Source organism: Diabrotica virgifera, chromosome 3, assembly GCF_917563875.1.
Source record: "Diabrotica virgifera virgifera chromosome 3, PGI_DIABVI_V3a".
Lineage (NCBI taxonomy): Eukaryota > Metazoa > Arthropoda > Insecta > Coleoptera > Chrysomelidae > Diabrotica > Diabrotica virgifera.
Window position 1 is genome coordinate 28,545,115 of NC_065445.1, and position 23,326 is coordinate 28,568,440.

The following is a 23,326-nucleotide window of genomic DNA, read 5'->3' on the forward strand; positions in this document are numbered from 1 at the left end:
AATTTCTGATTCGGTTTCTTTATGGATTCCTATTCAAAAATGTCCCCTTTAAACAAATCAGAAGGGTGCCGGGCGGAATTTTTGGGCAGAAATTGTTTAAACAATTTTTTTAAACAAATACAAAAGATCATGTTTTTTTGCTCTGGAACATATATTTTTAGATTTTTTGGGCCAATCAAACAAATTAGATATACTAAGCTTTAAACCAAAACATCTACCTTGTATGTGCGCTATGTCTAGTAACAATGTGAGTGTTACAGCTTGGTACAGAGTTTAAGTATTCTTTGTTCCTAATCTTAATTCCATTTTTCCTTTAACGAGTATCGTCGTAAATTCCGTTCAGTCAATCGCTCCTGATCTTCCGTAATATATGATTTTTTACAGGAAGAGTTTGGTGGCAACTCCCAAACTTCAAAGACCTGGGACTTGTCTGTTAAGGTTGCCATGCCTAATGTCCGTATTTATAGTTGAGTCTCAAGACCTCGTCGGGTCTCGATACCGACCTTGAATAAAATTTGTGTGTAAACTTAACACAACTTTTATTTAAGGTCGGTCTTGAGGCTCGACGAGGTCTTGAGACTCGACTATAAATACGGGCATAAGTCTATTTTAGTTCACAGGTGGCATTTTATTTTCCACCTAGCTACCGGTCCTAGGACCAGTTAGGGGTTAGGGCGTTCCCCTATCCACCACTTGGGACTCGTTCGATGGAAGATAGACAACTCTACATGGACTAAGACACACAGTCTGCTGAGCTTATCCCCCTCTCTGATTTCTCCTGGCGTTGGTATACGTTTCGTTTGTTATTGTCGTGTTATTGTTGTTATTCATTTGTTTCAGGATTTCCCAGATTTTTGGCCGGGACTCCTTTTTACCCTAGTTTCTATAATATTATCGTTAAGTTTGACTCTGTCAAATGCTTTGCTATATATCCGCGAAGCATATGTACATATTTTATATGTTGACTATTTATATTGTTTCATAAATAATACTGCGTCCGTTGTCCACCTATTCTTACTAAAGTTAGAATTAGAAAGTCACCCTTTCTAAGTTGTGCTTCTTTGATCTCTAACTATGCTTCCAATTTGTCCTTGGGAGGCTTGTGAATAGCTTCAATATCATGTTTCACAGAATTATCCGGATATCTTCTTTAAATATTCTTAAAAATCGGAATTGTAATAATGGCATTCCAGTCCTTTGGTATCTTTGAAGTATCAGGTGCAATAATGCAGAGATATTAAAAAACGTCGCTTTGATTAAGTATAGAAGTATACGTTGAGCTGTGTTGAGTATTGTTTATTAAAAATATATTCGGAAACTTCGATACTCATCTGATTCAAATGATTTGAGTTATCGTAAGTTTTCAATAACATTAAAAAAAGTAAACCTCAATATACTTGAAATAAAAATATCACGAGGAGCAAAAATAGATTCCGTAATAATTAACTTCCATCTTTTTATATTTTTTCACGTCGGAAAGGCGGCATCAAATCTTTGCTAAATCAAAACTCATTTATTTTCATGACCGAAATAAAAACGATATATTTTTGTCTCTCTCCAAAATAAACTCAAGCGAAAGCAGAGCTGGAAGGTAACCAGTTACCAAAAGTTACTTCAATGTATAAAGGGAAGGGGGAAGGTATTTAAATGATTCTGAAGCTACTTTTTTGTGGCATTTCATTTTTTTATTAATATATTTTTTGGAAATTAACTGTTATATTAACTATAATTCCATGGACATACTCATACTGAAAGAAAAAAAGCGGGAATAGAAAGAGTTCGTGGAGATTTTGGGATGGAAATAAGAAGAATAATGATGAATGAAATATTGTGATTTGACTTCGCAGTGCCATGGGATCTGTCTGTGGTTAATACATTCTTTATGCTAGGGCCACACTAGCGTCTAATGTCGTTAATTATCGCATTATTTAGCTAAAAAAGTCCGTTATTCTATGACTATTTAAATGTTAAAGTATTCTATGACTAAGTTATCATTTCTCAGAATAGGGAACTTGCATAAAATTTTAAATTCGAAAAAAATGTTATAAATCACAACAGAACATAATTTAGAACCTGTATCAAAGATAAAAAAGTTTTGTTTGTCTTTAGTTTGGCCCCCAAAGACGACTAAAAATTCAACTTATACCAGCCACCCCAAAAGACGTCGTGACGCACTCCGTTGTATGTTTACATTCTACACCAATTGTATATATAATTTTAAATTAGACATTATAAACGTCAGTAAAAAATACAGTTATGTGACGTTAAAAGTGTTTTTGATCGTTTGAACTATTCATAGAAAATTTGTACTTTTACAAAATGGTTTTATTTTCAATAGTAAACGTTCTTTCCTTTCCTTCAAAAACTGTATCAAACTCCAATCTCAACAAGTAATTGGACTTCGTAAGTCCTAGGTTTTCACCCAAAGTAATCGAAAGTAGAACTGGAAGACGATATTTGAATTTTACGAGTAACTTTGCGTGGATTGATATACGAATTTACTAATTTTGAGTCATTTTTACTAAACTTTGACATTTGTCACCTCATTTGTCATTCTACCCGGTATAATGACGGAGGAGTTACATTCCCGGTCGTACGGACCGACAGAAAGATTGCCTAGGTAAAATATCTCACCTTTAGTACCATCCTTGGATTATAAGCTTTCATTTGACACCTCATTTATCATTCTAGCTGGTATAATGATGGAGGAGTTATATTCGCGGTCGGACGGACCGACGGACAGACCGCCTAGGTCAAATATCTCACCTTTAGTACCATCCTTGGATTATCAGCTTTCATTTGACACCTCATTTGTCATTCTACATGGTATAATGACGGAGGGGTTATATTCCCGGTCGTACGGACCGACGGAAAGACAGCCTGGGTCAAATATCTCACCTTTAGTACCATTCTTGGATTATCAGATTTCATTTGACACCTCATTTGTCATTCTACCTGGTATAATGACGGAGAAGCTATATTCGCGGTCGTACGGACCGACGGAAAGACAGCCTAGGTCAAATATCTCACCTGTAGTACCATTCTTGGATTATACGCTTTCATTTGACACCTCATTTGTCATTCTACCTGGTATAATGATGGAGGAGTTATATTCGCGGTCGCACAGACCGCCAAGGTCAAATATCGCACCTTTAGTACCATCCTTGGATTATCAGCTTTCATTTGATACCTCATTTGTCATTCTACCTGGTATAATGACGGAGGAGTTACATTCCCGGTCGGAGGGACCGACGCACAGACCGCCTAAGTCAAATATCTCACCTTTAGTACCATCCTTGGATTATAAGCTTTCATTTGACACCTCATTTGTCATTCTACCTGGTATAATGACGGAGAAGTTATATTCGCGGTCGTACGGACCGACGGAAAGACAGCTTAGGTCAAATATCTCACCTTTAGTACCATCCTTGAATTATAAGCTTTTATTTGACACCTCATTTATCATTCAAGCTGGTATAATAATGGAGGAGTTATATTCGCGGTCGGAGGGACCGACGCACAGACAGCCTAAGTCAAATATCTCACCTTTAGTACCATCCTTGGATTATAAGCTTTCATTTGACACCTCATTTGTCATTCTACCTGGTATAATGACGGAGGAGTTATATTCGCGGTCGTACGGACCGACGGAAAGACAGCCTATGTCAAATATCTCACCTTTAGTACCATCCTTGGATTATAAGCTTTCATTTGACACCTCATTTGTCATTCTACCTGGTATAATGATGGAGGAGTTATATCCGCGGTCGGACAGACCGCCAAGGTCAAATATCTCACCTTTAGTACCATCCTTGGATTATCAGCTTTCATTTGACACCTCATTTGTCTTTCTAGCTGGTATATTGACGGAGGAGTTGTGATTACAGACAGACGGACGGACAGACGGACGTGGATAATACAAAGATTTCACATTTTTTCAAAATTGGGTGAAAACAACAAACTGGTATATATTATTACAACGACATACGATAAATGTCATTAGAATATAAATATTTTTCCTTTTTTCCCCGACGACGAGCTGGCCAAATACCCAAGTAGGTGGAGGCCAATAAACTAAAGAATGAGAAGAAGAATATACCTAAATATAACGCTGTGTCTAGGTACACGCTAACGTGTACGCAAATAAAAAAGTAGAGTGTCAGAGTGTTGGAATTTGTTTAATCGCGTTGTGTTTACACTTTAATTTTAATATTGATTAGTAAAGAGATTTCTTATTTTTTATTTGTTTAGTGTTTGTTTTTAAATTAACTATGCAGTGTGGACAATTATTTAGTTGTTTTAATAAGTTTAACAACATTTTAAAACAGTATGAAGAAGAGACTATAAATTAATATATATTTTTTTAGTTATAAGTGAAATAGTATTACCGTCCAAAATTAAAAAAAAGGAAGGCCTAAAGCTTTCACAATAATAATTAACTTGTTCTGAAGCTATTTCCTTGTGGTATTTTTGTAATTAACTATTCTAAATAGGAACTAAGCCACAATTTAACTAAAAAAATTATTTTATTAACGTTTCGACGTCTAAATCGGACGTCGTTGTCAAAATACAAAATATTATTAAATTAAACAAAAATGTTGTTGCTTAGTAAAAAAATTTTTCTAATAATTTATTTAATCTGACTAATTTTTGTATTTTGACAATGACATCCGATTTGGACGTCGAAACGTTAATAAAATCATCTTTTTAGTTAAATTGTGGCTTATTTCCCATTTAGAATAGTTGATTATAATAATTAACTTACGTATAAAAATTATTTTAACAATATTTTGTACGTGTCATGTCAACTAAATACATATATTTACTTTGCTAACCTAAATTTATAATATATATGTACATTGATTTATTACAATTAAGTTCGAAACATCTGAATATTTATGCTTCCCTTCTCTTAACAAATATTTTTCTCTCAAACAAACACTAAACATATCAAAATAGCATGTACCAAAATATACAGTCACTGCGCACGCTAAATAATGACGTCACCAACTTGATGAAGTTTAATTCGCGTGTAACTAACTTTTTTATTTGCGTACACGTTAGCGTGTACCTAGACACAGCGAAATATAACCATAGTAATAACTAATGTAAAACTATGTGACGTCACGGGTCGTTTGAACTATTTTATACCGCAGAAGATTTTAAATATGTATTCCTAAGTTATTACGAGTTTTTGAAGCGTGAAATTTTGGAAATCTCATTTTTAAACAAAACTGAACATTATTATGTAATAAAAAAAATGTGCAAGTTCCCTATTTAGTGCTTAGCTTTTGATGTTAACTTATAGAGGGATGATCCAATTATTGTTATAAAGAGATAATCAAAGGAGCTTCAGAAGAAAATAGAACCATAAGATCAATTTTTTTTTCAAAAATCTTCAATGAGAAAAAATTGAGAAAATTTTAAAATTCGATAATTTGAATTACTTATTGAATTTATATAATACAAACGAGATACTGTTATGTTGCAGAAGTGTGGGAGAATATAATCAATATTTTGGACCCATCTCTCGCCGAAGATCTATTCCTATATCTCAGTTTTAATTTGAAATGATATGTGAAATCATTGGGAAATAACGGAAGGCATCGAGTTCATAATTAAAAAACTATTTTGAAACGTTATTTTCTTTCAGAACAAAGATAGGAAAAGCCGAAATCAATAAATTTAATATAGTCGAAGCTTCCGAACTGATTTAGTAAAATTAAATAAAACAGATTAAAACCGTCATACTTATGTTAAATTATAATATTCTGTATAAAAGATAATGCCAATAATAATTTAAAAATACTATGGTCTGTTTTTAAACCAAGAGGAGTAATTCAAATTTATCGCTCCGTAATGTTTGTCTGTAATTGGTCCAACCTCAGGCAAATTTACTACACTGTTATCAAATTTTGACACTAATGGCATTTATGAAATTTTGACACTACTGGCATTTCATAGGTTAATTAAGTTATATCGGTGATTTTTTGTGTGGTTCTGCTTTATTCCTTTAATTTTTAGATTTTTAGTCTTCTTCTTCTTGTGCCACTCCTATCGGAGATTGGAAATCATCAGTGCTATCCTGACCTTGTTTGTAGCTGATCTAAAAAGTTGATTAGTGGTGTGGCTAAACCACTCTCTCAAATTCCGCAACCATGACATTATTCTACGGCCTGGATTCCGTTTTCCTTCTATTTTTCCTTGCATTATATTTTCAATTAATGCGTATTTATGACCTCTCATCAGGTGACCCAAACACTCGATTTTTCTTCATTTTATCGTTAACAAAATTTCTGGGTCTCTTCCTATCCTTCGTATTACTTCAAAGTTTGTGATTCTTTAAACCCAACTTATCTTCAGCATTCGACGGTAGCACCACATCTCGAAACTTTCAATATTTTTTATGTTGTTCTATTTGAGAGTCCAGGCCTCTACACCGTATAATAGCGTGTAAAATACGTAGCCTCTTAGCATTCTTAATCGTAGAGGGATGTTTATATCTCTGTTGCAGAAGAATTTTCTCATCTTTATGAAGGTGGCCCTGGCAATTTCGATACGTCTTTTTATTTTAGTGTTTTGGTCTCCAGTTTCGTTTATTAAAGTTCCCAAGTATTTGTAACTTGATACTTTTTCAATTTGAATGCCGTTTATACTAATATGTGCTGGTTATGTCAGGATTTTACTGAAGACCATATACTTGGTTTTTTTGATGTTAATGTTTATGCCATAATTGTTGCAAGCAATATTTATATTTGTAAGTAATCGTTGTAATTCTTCTACTGTTCTTGCAGTGAACTAGTACAGTGTCGTCCGCGTATCGAATATTATTTACAACCTCTCCATTGATTACGATTCCTTCATTTGTTTGCAAAAGGGCTTCCTGGCAGATGCTTTCACTTTATACATTAAATAGCAGTGGTGACAAAATGCATCTCTATCGTACCCCTTTAAGTATTTCTATTGCTTTTGATATTTTTATATTTTTAGTCTACTTCTATATAAAACACAGTTGTCTTTAGAACTCTTTAGCGACGTATTAGTATAATATTTTATAATATGTATGGATTACCGTCAAAGGCCGATATGATCAACCAAAATAGAAGATGTATTTGGTGACTTTTTTAGTGACTTTCTTGGGTGTAAATCTGTCTTTTTTTTTAGTTTACTCCTTCTGGTTTAAAAAAAAGAATAGGTATATCTATCTGATATATTATGTATATCTATAAACAAATCATATCTATCTGACAGACATTTTAAGGTCAAACAAGATAAATCTTATTCTAGCCTCATTAAAATTAAAACGGGTGTTCCGCAGAGTAGTGTCCTGGAGCCGGTTCACTATTTAATATTCCCAAGTGACTCAACTATTAGTCTACAAAATTCAGTCAATAAATTCCATAAGTGGATCAGGAAGTGGAAAATTTACCTAAATGAAGTAAAATCGGTTCATATAGAATTTACTAACAAACGTGATGAACAAAAACCTGTAATTATAAACGGACATGAAATTCTATATGTTAATGTAGCAAAATATCTAGGTCTAACCATAATCCAAAGCTGAACTGGAAAGCACATGTAAAGAAAAAAGAATGTGCGTGTACTTTGTACGCACGTAAGAAGTTATACTTCTATTATATGATTTCTTAAAAATAAATATACTTTAAACAGTTTGTTTTAATTTTTTTTAAACACCAAACTAATTTTGTGCTTACCGCTTTCAAAAAAATAAAAAAAAGTATAGGATTGCACTGGATTCGAACTCACGACCTCTCGATCTCTGGCCGAATTAGTCGAGGCATTGAAGCAAAAAAAAGGCCTTACTCTCGATTTTTGGCACAGTAAGACGGATTTTAATGCAGTTTGGTGCGTTGGATTCGTGAGAATGTCAGGAAATTTTGTGAACTATTGTAATGAATAAGAAATCTGAAATTGCATTTGTGCATAAGAAAAATTCATTTCAAAAGTGCATTTTGAAATAGGCAATTATTATAAATTTGCAACCCGGTAAATAGTTAGGCAACATCCCGATTAATTATTTTAATTATTTTTAATCATTTATAAGTCCATATAATAATAGTCTAAGATGTCAATAACCATTAATAATAAACAAAAAAAAATTCCTTATGTGGAAATCGAACCAAGTACTAACGGGTCCGTAGCTAAATACACATACCGCTAATCTACGCAGACACTTGCTAGACAACGGCGATATTAGGTATAAACAAAACAAATTGGTAAGTAAAAATTGTAAAGAAAATTACTACATACTTAAATGTATTATACAATTAATATATTCCTAAATTTTAGAAGAAACATTCGTAAATAGGTATTATTAATATCTATTAATGTTACTAAATGAAATATAAATATTTTGTCGTTTCACAATTTGACAATTCACTTTTAACTGCAGTGCCTTAAAATTTTTAAAGCACCGGTGCTTTAAAGTAGCAGTTTTAACGCTCCTATGGAGTGCTATAAATTGCATTTTTAACACGTTTGTAGAAAAATATATTTAAAAACACTAATATATTCTTTCCACACCTTTTCTGGACTGATAAATACATAAATTAAAACATTTAGTAACGAACTCCATACTGCCTGTGTGCGCAGATTACTAAAATTTCACCCTCAATGAAATCGCGCCTAAAGAAGTATAACTTCAAAAAGGCAGTATAACTATTAACTAACCTTTGTTGTTTCTCATCCCACAAATTTTAACACGCAACAACCATACATTACATAACCAAATCGTCAACCGTCCACACCACAGCTGTGCTACAGCTGCCATATTGGATAATTTTTGACATGTCATTTGAACATCCAATCAGAACAAAGTTATAATGCGCATGCGCCCGGATCATAGGTTTTAACATATAAAAATTCACCCTCATATCGCGCGTAAAGAAGTATAACTTCAAAAATGGGAAGAATTGGGTATCAGATTCAAAAAGATGTATGGCTTCTGAGACACTTAGCCTTCTCAGTTCATAACAAGCTCTTACTCTACAAGCAGATTCTAAAAGTAAGTGGACGTGTGGCATCCAACTGTGGGGTTGTACCAAAAAAAACTGATATTAAAATAATTCCGATTTTCCAAAATACAGCATTGAGGATCATTGTTAATGCACCTTGGTACTTCCGCAACCAAGATATCCACAGAAACCTAAGGAGTGGGGTATGTTGATAAGGAAATACAAAAATGTGTCGCTTGCAGACACGAAGGAAGGCCAGCACCAAAACGTCGAATCAATTTAGCTTCTGGATAACTCTAGCCAAAAAAGAAGATTCAAGAGGAAAAGGCCATAATATGAGTTAGTGCAATGCATAGTGCAAATTAAGTGGAAAAATTATTGTGATTGCCGCACAAGAAAAAATTGATTTAAAAATTAGAAAAAGCTAAGAATACACCACTGGGTGATTCCTAGATTAAATTTATTAAATTCAAATTAAACAAAAATGAATAACCATTTTCAATTGTTTTCATTCTGGTGGGATGTAGAATAGCATTATGTTGTTTTATATGCCATTAGAGTGAAAACTTATAGTCCGTTCTTTAACGGTAAAATATTGCAAAACCTCTAAATTTTAAAGAACCGCTTGGATTGGCATGAAATTTGGCATACACATAGCTAATAAGTCAAAGAAAAAAGTGATATTGTGCCGATATGTGCTTTTGGCCTGGGGGTGGTTTTCACCCCCTCTTGGGGGTGAAAAAATATTCGTTCAAAAAAAGTCAGGAAATGGATAAACTGGCTAATTTTAAGTAACTTTTGTTCTATAGAGTTTTTTCACTAAGTCAATACTTTTTGAGTTATTTGGCAGTGAATATGTTCATTTTTTCAACAAAATAACCACGCTTTTAGACGTTTTTCGCAAATAACTCAAATAGTAAGTATTTTGTCGAAAAAACATTTTTAGCAAAAATATAGCCTGTAAAAAATTTAAAAAAATGGTGTATATATCACGTCTCCACACCTAGTAGAAGCAGAGTTATAGCTAATGAAAAATAGGTTCATATTCATCAAATTCCAAATGGAATATTTTAAGGTGAAATAACCAAAAATGAAGCACATTTCGGGGAAAACTCATTAAAACTTATTTACAGCGTTTAAAAAAAGCTACATTTTTGTTTTATAAAAAAATTTCTAGCATCAAAATTAAACAAGTTAAGCTCAAAATAAAGCTGGTCCCTTTTGGTTTTGGTAAAAAAATCGAGAAAATCACCCCCTAATTAGTATCTTAAATGAACTTAATCGTTACGACTTCACAAGTTTCTTGACTCGTGTATATATTGTTTATATGACCTGTAAGTTTCATCGGTTCAAAGTCCTTATTGTTTAAAGGGCTGTAGTTAAAAGGGGTTGAACGAGTCACTGATCACGAATGTATGCAAATTTAGAAACACCAAATCTTAATCAATTTTTGTCTAAGAGAAAAACAAAAAAATACATGATATTCAGAAAAGCAAATCTGACTTTTTTTGTTTTTCAAGATTTTTGGTATCTCTAAAAATTTTTAAGTTATTTTGAAAAAAAGCATATTTTTCAAAATTTAAATTTTTAAAATTTTTACTTTGAAACCAAATTTTTTCAAAAATAAGCACTTTGAATCGATGAAACTTACAGATCATATAAACACATCATAAGTAAAATAATTTGTGGAGCGGTAACGATTAATTACATTTAAGTTGCTAATTAGGGGGTGGTCTTCCCAATTTTTTTTTGCAAAAACAAAAGGGACCAACTTTATTTTGAGCGTAACTTGCTTAAATTTAATGCTAGAAACTTTTTGTAAAAACAGAAATAAAGCTTTTTTAAACACTTTAAAAAAGTTATAATGGGTTTTCCCTAGAAAAGTGCTTAATTTTTTGGATATTTCACGTCGAAATATTCTATTTGAAATTTGGTGAATATGAATCTATTTTCATTGGCTATAACTCTGGTTCTACGAGATCCAGAGACCTAACGCTTACACCATTCTTTTTACTTTTTTATAGGCTATATTTTTGCTAAGAACGTTTTTTTCGACAAAGTACTTACTTTTTGAGTTATTTGCGAAAAACCGTCTAAAAATGTGGTTATTTTGTTGAAAAATGAACATATTCACTCGCAAATAACTCGAAAAGTGTTGACTTGGCGAAAAAGCTCTATAGAACAAAAGTTACTTAAAATTAGTCAGTTTACCCATTTCCGGACTTATTTTGGACATATATTTTTTCACCCCCTCTGGAAAGTCACCCCCAGGGCAAAAACACACATCGGCACAATATCACTTTTTTTCTTTGACATGTAAGCTATGCGTATGCCAAATTTCATGTCAATCCAAGCGGTTCTTTAAAATTTAGAGCAAAACCCGTGAGAGAATGGACTATTAGTCTTTTTTCAAATTAAACAGTTGCTGCATTTAATGCTACAATCTATAGTCTTTGACTAGATTGTAGCATTAAATAAATAACATAGAAAAATATAAACAAAACGATTTTAAACTTACTGTCAATTTATCGTCCGATAGTTTGCAACTGTCTTCCGAGAAAAGACTAATCTTCTGTTTTGAAGGTACAGAAAAATAAGGAAAACAGTACAATGTTTGTAACTTGGATATGGTCTGTATCAGACAAGATTTTTGAGTTTTATGGACCTTGTTACAGCCTTTGTAATATATAGACAAGGCATGCTGTGCATTTTCTTTCTTGACAAACATATTCCTTTATTAAATACACTTTTAAACCAATCCCTCAAAATTTTCAACCATGACTCATGATACTCTCCTTCCTCCTCTTATCTTTTCCTGTATTATAAGTTTTAGCATTTCATACTGCTGTTCCCGAATTACGTGGCCAAGATATTGTAACTTTCTTATTTTTATTGTGTTTATTATTTCGTATTCTTTGCCCCACATTTCTCGCAATACTTCTGTGTTCATTTTCTTATGTGTCCATGCTATTCTAAGCATCCTTCTGTGTGTAACATCACACTGCAAATGACTAGCTTATTTATGTGTTCTTGCTTTAATTTCCAGCTTTCAAGTCCATATTGCAGCATTGAAAATACGTAGCATCCCAGAGCTCTTACTGTCAGTTGCAATCTAAGGTTTTTATTGCAGAGGCCCTATGTCTGTTGTTTGATCATTATTTTCTGAAATCCAGGTTCCCAGTTATTTTTTTATTAACCTTTTCTATATGTACATTTCAAATTAAGTCTTAACCTAATCTAAATCTACCAAGCTAATCAGTCAAACTTTGGTTTCTATTTTTTACATCATTCAAGCACAACAAAAAAGTTTTAGAGTTCATAGTCCCTTGCTAAAAAAAATGCTCAATGTTCACATCGTGTTTAACATTGTTTTTATTTAATGGTAATGGATCAATTTTGACACATGTGTTATTAGCGTGACAATCTATCTTAATCACACTTGTTGGCGCCCCTTTTTTGCAATTGGTACAAAAATAGATTTCAAGTAGTCTAAAAAGAGATGTTTCTTTATTTTATAGACATCATTCATTATTTTGTGGAAGTCCTATAAATATCATCTAAATTGCAGAAATTATTCAGTTTAATATTATATTAGATAACATAATAAATAACATAACAGAGAGTATAAATAAAGCAGCGCAGGCTTAAAAAAACCGAAAAAAAAAACAATATGTTATGGTGGTCAGATGAAGTTGAAGAAGTAATAAACAGAAAGAAAGAGCAATACCTACCTGAAGCATATAGGTATATCTACTAAAATAAGAAAACGAAATAGCAGCATGTTTGCTTGGGAAGCCGTTCTCAATGAATGCCTTTTTACTTCGTACATACCAAAACCTAACACATATGTGTTGATGATGTCTGATGTCTACGTCACACGAAGATAATGACAATGATTCAGAAAGTGGTGATGCAATGAGACCTTCAGTTGTAACATTCTCATTCTATAATCTAACAAAAGTAGATGTTGCTATGGTGGACAGGATGAAGGAAGAACCGTTGGTATTTAACTGTTTTTTGCTTTTACTCAATATTGCTGGCTGATTTCACAAATTATTTACTACAGCAATACAAACACCAAGCTCAAACGATGAACATATTTGAGGCGCTGAGAGCAACAGTGGCCTAACAAATTAAGCATATTTACGCCCGGTTTCATAATCAACTTAAAGTGCACATTAATAGATCTGCTTGGAATCGATATTCCAACCATCACCTTATTGTTTATACTTCAGTATGTACTTTTGAGACTCTTATGTTAATTATGATGTGTTATGATTGTGAATACCGAAATACGATTAGGAATCTCCATTATATAATTTTTAAACAATAGATAATTCTTAGGAAAAGGTACCTATTATCATACAAACGTTTAATAGTATTTATACTAGATACTGAATTTTTTTTGATGGTAATAGAAATAAAAGATGAATTGGGTTATCGAATTTATTTTTGAGTAAAATATAAGTGCATTTGGATATTTTTTTAAACTCTGTAGATCCAAGGGACATTTCGGTAGATCGGTAGGATCATCACTTTTGGGAATATCCTAATTATTGACAGCACAATACACGCCGACCACGTCTACACAGAGCGACGAATCAGAGTTGCCAGATTTAGGGTACTTTCGCCCAATTTTAGGATAATTTGAAAGCGCCTCTGGGAAAATTTTTAGGTTGAACTCACGTTAAACTGGTTGGGGAATTTTTCGGGAGGAAAATTGAGCAAAATAAAGTGCAATATAAATGTAACATTTTGACCTATTGAGCGTTTGCTGTTGATTAAAAAAACTAAAAACCGGTTTTTGGAATAGGTAACAGGTTTTTTTTCACCGGTTATAACCGCCAGGTTAAACCGTAAGTAAAAAAACCGGTATAACCGAAAACCGTTTTTTTGTCAACAACCGCCATCCCTACTCAGAACCTTGTTTGTGACGTAATCTGTTCACGATATTTTTAGATTTTTTTTTATATATACGCACAACTCGAATGATTCCAGTTTTTGCATCGATCGAAGTCGGACTAAAGTTCCAAGCTTCCATTCCATAAAACAAAGTCTAGAAAATGTAGCACCCCCAACCTAAATCTTAGTTTCAACTTTAAATCTTTTGTGCACAGTACTCTTCGCATTTTGCTGAAATTTGCTTTAGCCTTTTCTATTCTGATTTTGATTTCCTGGAAGTAATCTCCTGTGGAGTTAATCGTTGTTTCAATATATGAATATTTACTGATAAATATACTTAACACTTATTGAAAAGAACCAAATATACCAAAAAATACAGGTAAGTAGCAAAATGCCTTAAATAGGCGAGAACATTAGTACCTATGTTAGATAAAATGGAACACGGTATTATACCTATGGCGAGAAATTCAGAAGCGGTACCGATTGAGGGTTAAATAGCTTTTTTGTACCACTGAAAATAACTCTTGTGTATTAAGTTATTTACTGTTTTATTGCATCGGTTACACTTTTAGCATTTGAAAGATGGATGCAATCGTGAATTTCTGCAAAGACTAAGTACGCGCAATAACGTCTACATAAAATATCCATAAAGCCCTTCCGGCCTTTTTCGGTGACGTTCTTCATAAATTCCGTGTTCAGCAGCCGAAATGAAATGGCATATATCACTCTGACACTCTGTAGAGCGTTTCAACAGGCAGGCCGTAAATCAAAACTTTTGAAATAGACACCGTCAGTTAGCGCATCACTTTTGCTGTCTTCTGTCTTGTCATATCAACCAGCGTAAAAATCGAGGTAAAAGTTATTTTCGAACATTGTGAGTGCAACATTGGATGCATTTTAGCTACATACATAATGTGTCATCGATTTAGTAACTATTTACTACTCGATTTTTCTTGTGTCGGCGCCATCTTTCAACGTTTTATGATCACTGGGCAACTAAACGTTTGGACTAGAAAATCAAAGGTTTTCCTAAATTCATGCGTGATGGACAGTAGTTATCTAATAGAACATTTTTTGGTCAGTATTTTTTATATTTCTTTTTATTGTGGATAAGCACATAAATAATACACACAAACACACCCAATAGTAATCCCCGAGCTGAATGAGGCATACAATTCATTGGAATGAGAAGGACTGATCCAAGTAGATCTAGGACTATGACTAAGCATCCTAGCCACAATACTCTCTCTCTCTCTAGACACTTCTACTCTACATAACCTTTTCATAGCACACTGATGCGCTTTGAGAGGATACTCTTATAATAATGCTTGTCGTCTGAGAATCTTGGGAAACGAGACTACTTCTTGAGAGAGGTCTAAAACAGCGTGAGGCGCTTTAGTCCTATGGTCTTCTTTTTCTTGTCGTCTTTATGTCTTTTCATTGTCCGAGAATCCATATCAAGAGCCGTTCGTTGCTTCTCATAGTGCTCATGGTGCGTCTTGTAGGTCTCTCCCTATGCGAGAGATGCGTATGTCAGGAAGGGGAGTATAATGCTGTTGATAAGCCTTGTCTTTGTTCTGAATGTTAATTTGCTTCTTCTCCCAGTTCGTTTTATTATATTAGCTTGTACCATTTTAGTATTTTGTATTGTTCTTGTAATATGGGAAATGAAGGTGAATTCCTTGTTCGTGGTCACCGCGATGTACTTTGCTTCATTTGAAAACCCGAATGTATTCTTATGGCCTTCATGAGAAATTTTCGGGAAAGAAATGTCTTCGTTTCTGTGCTTGGACACGATTGACGTATCGTGCGCATAAAGGCTGATCATGGCGTCTGGTGTTTTGGGGCATCGGCTGTGTATATATCATACATCAGCGGAGACAGAACAGTTCCCTGTGGTACTTCTGTTTTCAAAATTTCGACATTGAATAGGCGTGCTGCCATATATTCTGTTAGCCTGAGTAACTGATGTTTTCTTGGATGTTTGGCTGTAAATCTTAATTGGGCCTCTGGTAACACCTGTAGACATGTAGTCTTTCGGTTTCCTCTTCGAGCCTTGCAGTATCACTCTTTCAGCAATCTCGCTGAAAGAGTTTACTGACAGTAAGCTTATTGGCCTATATTTCCTCTTTATTCGTTGAGCTCTTGCGAGGGCGGGGTGATAGGTAACTTAATAATGTTAGCTTGCTTCTTCATTTGCTGCGATCTTGTGCTACATGGACGGCTTTATGTAGTTACTTTCCCAACCTTCTTCTTCGTGTCTTCATTTGGTCTGTCCATAGTGTTAAAGATCGTCCTCTTGATCTTGAGCCTGTTATCTTTCCTTCTACTATCAATAATTTCATAGTCCCCGTTCTTCTGGCTATGTACTAGAAGTAATTTTCTTCTTGTTGTAGTTCCTTCGCCTATCGGAAATTGGCTATCATCACAGCTATCCATACTTTATTGGCGGCTGCTCTGAAAGGATCTACTGCGCTGCTACTATACCACTCTCTTATGTTTCTCATGCAGGAAATTCTTCTTCTACCTGTGGATCGTTTACCGTTAATTTTACCTTGCATTATGAGCCTTAATATCTCATATTTAGGTATGCTCAATTTACTTTTTCTAATAGCTTTTGATATGAAGCTCTTCCAGAATTGACAGGTTGGTTCTGTGTTCTGACCAGGATATGTGTAGAATTCTTTGTAGAACCACATGTCGGAGGCTTCGATCTCACATTTATCGATTTTTTGAGAGCCCATGTTTTACCTGCATATGCAGAAATGGTAAAAATAAGGGTGTCTTTATGTAATTCTGAGAAGTAATTTTTCCAGGGTTATGCAATGCTGTCTATGTCGGTTTTCACTTCTCTATTTTGCTCTTAAATGGCTTGAAATTGTGGCTTGAACTTTTAGGCAAAATATTTTAACTTTCTTAAATAGTTTATGACTTTCATGGCGGTTTGCACGTTGCTACAGTTCTTGACACACGTTATTTATAATATGTATATGGTTTTTATGCACGACCGGGTGGTAAAGTCCATATTATGTATACATTTGGCGGGGGTAAAGTGGCACTTTAGCGCCCGTGGGCTTCTTTACCGCCCACAGGACGGTAATGTTAGATGGTGGGTGTAGTTAGTGAAACACAAAGTTTTTATTTATTGTATTTTATTTTAATAAAGGAATTATTACTTTAACAATCAAACATAAGTTTCCTACATCTACAATTTTATATTTATAACACAATTTGAACAATTATTTATAGAAATGTTAGGATTTGCTACTTTGCTCTGTTGTAAGTTGCTATGAACTTCCAATAACTCCGTATGATTTGTGGATTATGGAAGGTGCATGCCCAAAAGAATCACCATATAAATTTGGACTGCAATCTGAGCAACTTGTAGATGGTATATCAGCATTGACAAGTTTTTGGGCGATTTTCATTTTATTTGACATGGAATCTTAATATATCCTTCCGCTACTGATGTAGACTTCCAACCAGCATGTCGATTTATGTTAAGGATATCCTCACCTGCGTTAGCCAGCAAAGTTGCTGAGGATCGTCTATTGATTGTATTGTATTGAGGATTGTCTCTTTATTAATAAATCATCATTAAAACAGTCGTGCATAAAAATTTGTATGTATTTCGGGCGTAAACAGCGTTTATGGACCTTACGTGTTAATAGCCCTCGCCTATCGGCTCGGGCTCTTACTTACACGTCGCGGTCCATAAACGCCTATTTTACGCCCTTGATACATAAATAACTATTTTTCCACCTACCTCTACCGAAAGTATACCTTTCCGGACCTGATTCTAGCAAAGTATACCTTTCCGGACCTGATTGTAGCAAAGTATACCTTTCCGGACCTGATTGTAGCAAAGTTGTACTTTTCCTCCCTAGGGAGGAAAATATTTTTCCTCTCTAGGAAGGAAAAGTAAAACTGACGTTATGGTATTTCATTCATGAAATATAACTTATTGACGCCCTGTACAATATATATTTTCTATTACGTAAGTATCTATACATTTTAACGTTTATTTAAAAACACTCTGTATTTTGCAGAATGGTAAAAAACAGTAAATTGTTATTCTGATTTAACAATTTTTACATTAATAATTTGACTTATATTTGACAGTTGACAGTTGTATTGTACCTACTTGTTAGTTTTAGTTCTAATAAATTTTGTTGGTTAGTTACATAAATAAATTAAGTAAAAATGAAAAAATGACTTGTTATTTGAGGAAGGTGGAAAAACCATATGTATAACATCGGAGTAAAGTACCTTCTCCTCCCTTGAATGATTACTGCCCTCCGCTACGCGTCGGGCAGTAAACTTCATTCTCGGGAGGAAAATTAGCACTTTCCTCCCTTGTTATACAAATAGCTATTATTCTCTGATGCACATGCATGTTAATTTACTGCTATCGGCCTCAGTGGCGGATCCAAGGGGAGTGTCACAGGGGTCATGAGCCCCCGCTAGACGAAAATAAATATCAATTCAATAATCCTAAAAAAGAGCCGAGAGCCGCCAAACAAAAAAAAAATTAGGCCCATTTTAAACCCACTTATTCTAGGGGACCTTTCATCAGAGAATTAGTAATTACATCTCCCTCAAGATCCATGACCCCCCCCCAAATAATTTCTGGATCCGCCACTGATCGGCCTGTGGTCTTGTACATATGTTGTTTATGTCATATGTTGTATAATCTGTGTATAATATTAATATACACGGATTATACGACATATGACAGAAGCTTAAATGACTGTAAATGAAAAGCCCTATTGTGATTGTGTGGTTGTGATCATATATCATATCATTCTTTCCATTGATTAGGGAATTTTCTGAATCTTATCAGTGCGTAGTCACAGTAATTTGTTTCGAGCATCTGTCATATGTCGTATAATCCGTGTATATTAATATTATACACAGATTGTACAACATATGACAGAAGCTCGAAACATATGACGATCGATTAAAAGCCCTATTACTAACTGACTTTGGACAGGTTCAATGTGAAAACTTATCTACTTCTTTTTCACTTTCTTGGCAATAAAAAGAACAACAAGAAGAAAAGTAAGTTTTTTCTGTTGATAAACAGTTGGTAAATTATGAAGCAAGAAAATATAGAACATTGGCCCCAAGTCGAATATCTCTCCTCAAATTTTTTCTTTATTGTTTTATACTATATTTAAGGAAAATTTGATTATTTTTCCATCTTATATAAGAGATGGTGTTAAAAAATTTACCAGAATATTAATGCTTTCTGCGTTTCTGCTTTAGAGGATACATACAATTTTGACAAATGTGAAATGACAGGCATAATAATTAACCGAACAATACAACGAATTTATTGAAGGGAATATGGAAAAATCCAGCCCCTTTGAAAAAAGGACTCCCTCCCTCCCATCTATAGATAAATACGAAAACTGGCCAAGTTTTGGAGGTGGAGGCCAAGAAACTAAACGAAGAAGAAGCAAAATAACTGGTATAAATCCGAGCTGTGTGTTTTGTGTTTCTATAACACATTATCCAATTTTCCCAAAAAAAAAGAAGTGAGTGTCAGAAATGTCAAAATAAAATAAGCTTAAATCATTTTAAAGTAGTTTAATAACATTTTGGTCCAAAATTAAAATGTCTGTTACCCTAGCAAATAAATCTAAAAAAATGTGCTATTATGACGAACAGCCAAATAATAATGGATTACCCACCGTCAGATTATTTTGTCCTACTTGCCAGCAGGGTGGAAGCTATGTGCAACAAGTATCTCCAAATTGGTACAGAGTTTTCAATCCAATGCAGTATCAATCACATGTAGGTAATATGATTTCTGATCCATCACACCCAGAAACTTATGGGTGCCCTACTTGTCAACAGCCTTTAAATCAAAACTATAACAGACATATGCCGTATGAGGTAAAGAGAAATGGATTAAATGATCCAGACCATTATTTTTCACAAAATGCAGCATACGAAGGTTTTAACAATAGGAACTATCATAATGGTATACCATGCATAGATCATATTTCTCCGAATACATTTCAAAATTCCTACACCCAAGATACCTACACCGTCAGCAGAGCATGTGAGGCTACTGATAATTGTTTTGTACAAGACTGTGGTTGTAATACCAATTTACCTTACTCAAATACATGCAGTACTCAAACTAGTACTTATATGCAGGACTATGGGCAATGCAGCCAATGTATGTCAGATCCAAAATCTAAAAGAAATCAAGGAACCATGGTAAATCCCTCTGCCAACACGAAGGACACATCAGTAATACCAAATTTAGACTGTGAATATTGTGATATAAATAATGAGGATTGTGCGCCCAGCTTCAAAGACAAGTTTAAGTCATGGTTTAAACGAAATGACGAAAAAATGGCAAGTCACTCTACAAAATCAACCAAAGAAATATATGCAGAATTGCCAATTTTGAGTTGTGAATATTGTGGCATGAAGAGTGAACATAAATCCAAACCTAAGTCAAATCTAATATCCAAACGGAATCAAGGAACGGTGGTAAACCCCTCTACCAAATCCAAAGAAATCTCAGCGTCAATGCCAGATTTTGACTGTGAATATTGCGGCGGCACAAAGAGTGAAACCAAATTAAAAGGCAAATCAAAACCAAAACTTATTCGGAATGAAGACAGAGTGGCAAGTCCCTCTACAAAATCCAAAACAGTATCAAAATATCATGAAAATTGTTGCGATGAGTACAGTGAGCACAGACCACTAACTGGTAAGTTAAATCCAGTACCCAAACGAAATCAAGCAACAATGGCAAATCCCACTACAAAATCCAAAAAAGTTTCAGCGATAAAGCCAAGTTTGGACTGTGAATATTGTGACGGTAAAAAAAGTAAGCTCAAATCTAAAGAGAAGTTAAGTCCAAAATCCAATCAAAATCAAGAGTCACGGGAAAACTCCTCTACAAAATCCTTAGACTGTGAATATTATGGCGGTAGAAAAAGTGAGGACAAATCTAAAGATAAGTTCATTCCAAAATCCAATCAAAATCCAAAAACAATGGAAAATCCTTCTACAAAATCCGTAGACTGCGAATATTGTGGCGGTATAAAAGGTGAGCCCAAATCTAAAGAAAAGTTAAATCCAAAATCCAATCAATACCAAGAATCACGGGGAAATTCCTCTACAAAATCCTTAGACTGTGAATATTGTGGCGGTAGAAAAAGTGAGGACAAATCTAAAAATAAGTTCATTCCAAAATCCAATCAAAATCCAAAAACAATGGAAAATCCTTCTACAAAATCCGTAGACTGCGAATATTGTGGCGGTATAAAAGGTGAGCCCAAATCTAAAGAAAAGTTAAATCCAAAATCCAATCAAGACCAAGAATCACGGGGAAATTCCTCTACAAAATCCTTAGACTGTGAATATTGTGGCGGTAGAAAAAGTGAGGACAAATCTAAAGATAAGTTCATTCCAAAATCCAATCAAAATACAAAAACAATGGAAAATCCTTCTACAAAATCCGTAGACTGCGAATATTGTGGCGGTATAAAAGGTGAGCCCAAATCTAAAGAAAAGTTAAATCCAAAATCCAATCAAGACCAAGAATCACGGGGAAATTCCTCTACAAAATCCTTAGACTGTGAATATTGTGGCGGTAGAAAAAATGAGCAAAAATCTGAAGAGAAGTTAAATCCGAAATCCAATAAAAATCCAAAAACAATGGAAAATTCCTCTACAAAATCATTAGGCTGTGAAAATTGTGATGGTAAACAAAGTGAGCATAAATCTAAAGATAACGTAAATCCAAAATCCAATCAAAATCAAGAGACAATGAAAAATCCCTCTACAAAATCCTTAGGTTGTGAATATTGTGACGGTGCAAAAAGTGAGCCCACATCTAAAGATAAGTTAAATCCAAAACCCAATCAAGATCAGGAAAAAATGGAAACTTCCTCTACAAAATCCAAAGAACTATCAGTGATCCTACCAAGTTCAAGCTGTCAATATTGTGACGGCACAAAGAGTGAAGACAAGTTAACTAAACAGAATGAAGAAACTAAGTATAATTCCTCTACAAAATCCAAAGAAATACCCGCGGAAATGCCAATTTTAAACTGCGAACGTTGTGGCAGAAAGAGTGCACACAAACCCAAAGAAGAACTAAATCCCATATCCAATCGGGACCAAGGAACCATGGCAAATCCCTCTACAAAATCCAAAAAAGTGTCAGTGGAACTACCAAGTTTAGGCTGTGACAAGTGTGGAACAAGTGGTGAGCGCAAATTAAGCGAGAAGCATGTTCTACCAGAGGCGTATTCTTCAGATCTTTGTCTGTTATGTAAAAAACATGCATGATGTCATTCAAAAAACAATAAAATATTGTCTGCGTTAAGGAATTAAACGTATATAGCACGGAGCGAACCATGGCCGGTGAGAAACGATGTCGTCGGTCGTACTCGTACACCCACCTAATAGGCCAGGAACCGAAGCTTTTCACCTCTCAATTTTTACAGAATGGATCGATTTGCTTGAACATTTGAGAATAAGTAGTGGATAGTCCTTCTTCTTCTTCTTCTTCTTCTTCGCGCGACTAGGATTACTCCTGTTTGTCTGCCTCTTATTCTGTTTCAGTTGTTGTTGACTGTACATTGTCTTTCCACCTTTTCGGCGGCCTTCCAACGGGTCTTCTGCTATACGGCTTGTTGTTTTTACAGATATTCACTAATCTATCTGGTTCCATTCGATTTACATGTTCGTTCCAGTTTTTCTTTCTTGCTTTTATCCACCTGTTAATATTTTGAATTTTGCAACGTTCTCGTATACTTCTGTTGCTTTGTCTGTCTCTTAATGATATGCCCGCTATTGATCTTAATACTTTCATTTCGATATTGTTGATTTGTTGTTTCGTCTTTCTTGTATCCGGTCCTTGTCTCCGCTGCATATGTTAGGATAGGTCTTACTGTTGTCTTGTATACTTTTATTTTGCTTTCCATGGTCAGATATTTGTTTCTCCATATGGTTTCTCGGAGGCAACCACTTACTCTTGCCGCTTTTGTCGCTTGTGTTGTGGTCTCTGTTCTTATATTCCTGTCACTAGTGATCTCTACTCCTAGGTAATGGAATTTCATTACTTGTTCTACAATTTTGCCGTCTATTTCTAACTTGCATCTACGCGGCTCTTTACTTATCACTATACATTTAGTTTTTTCTACCGATATTCTCATATTAAATTTATTTGCTGTGAGATTGAAAGTGTGGAGCTGCCTTTGTAGGTCATCCTCGTTATCAGCAATTAGTACTGCATCATCGGCATAGCATAGTATCGTGATTTTATGCGCTCCCATGTGGTATCCATGTCGTTTTCTGACTTCGTGAATTATTTGATTCATCATCATATTGAATAACAATGGGCTAAGCGAGTCTCCTTGGCGGATTCCTCCCTTTAGTTCTATGCGTTCTGTTTCTCCTGTTGACATTATAAC

The 23,326-nt window shown here is 34.4% G+C and overlaps 1 protein-coding gene across 3 annotated transcripts; it reads left to right on the forward strand.

Annotated features, from left to right (window-relative positions):
- The first annotated feature begins 19,418 nt into the window (after nucleotides 1–19,418).
- LOC126882793 (uncharacterized) lies at nucleotides 19,419–22,245 on the forward strand. Of its 3 annotated transcripts, none has more exons than XM_050647837.1 (2): nucleotides 19,419–21,285; nucleotides 21,397–22,245. In XM_050647837.1, the coding sequence occupies exons 1-2, from the start codon at nucleotides 19,497–19,499 to the stop codon at nucleotides 22,197–22,199; spliced, it is 2,592 nt and encodes an 863-aa protein (XP_050503794.1). In that variant the 5' UTR covers nucleotides 19,419–19,496; the 3' UTR covers nucleotides 22,200–22,245. The 3 variants fall into 3 exon arrangements, with proteins under 3 accessions (XP_050503794.1, XP_050503795.1, XP_050503796.1); XM_050647838.1 differs by having other exon boundaries at nucleotides 19,419–20,952; nucleotides 21,175–22,245; XM_050647839.1 differs by having other exon boundaries at nucleotides 19,419–20,952.
- The last annotated feature ends 1,081 nt before the right edge of the window (nucleotides 22,246–23,326 follow it).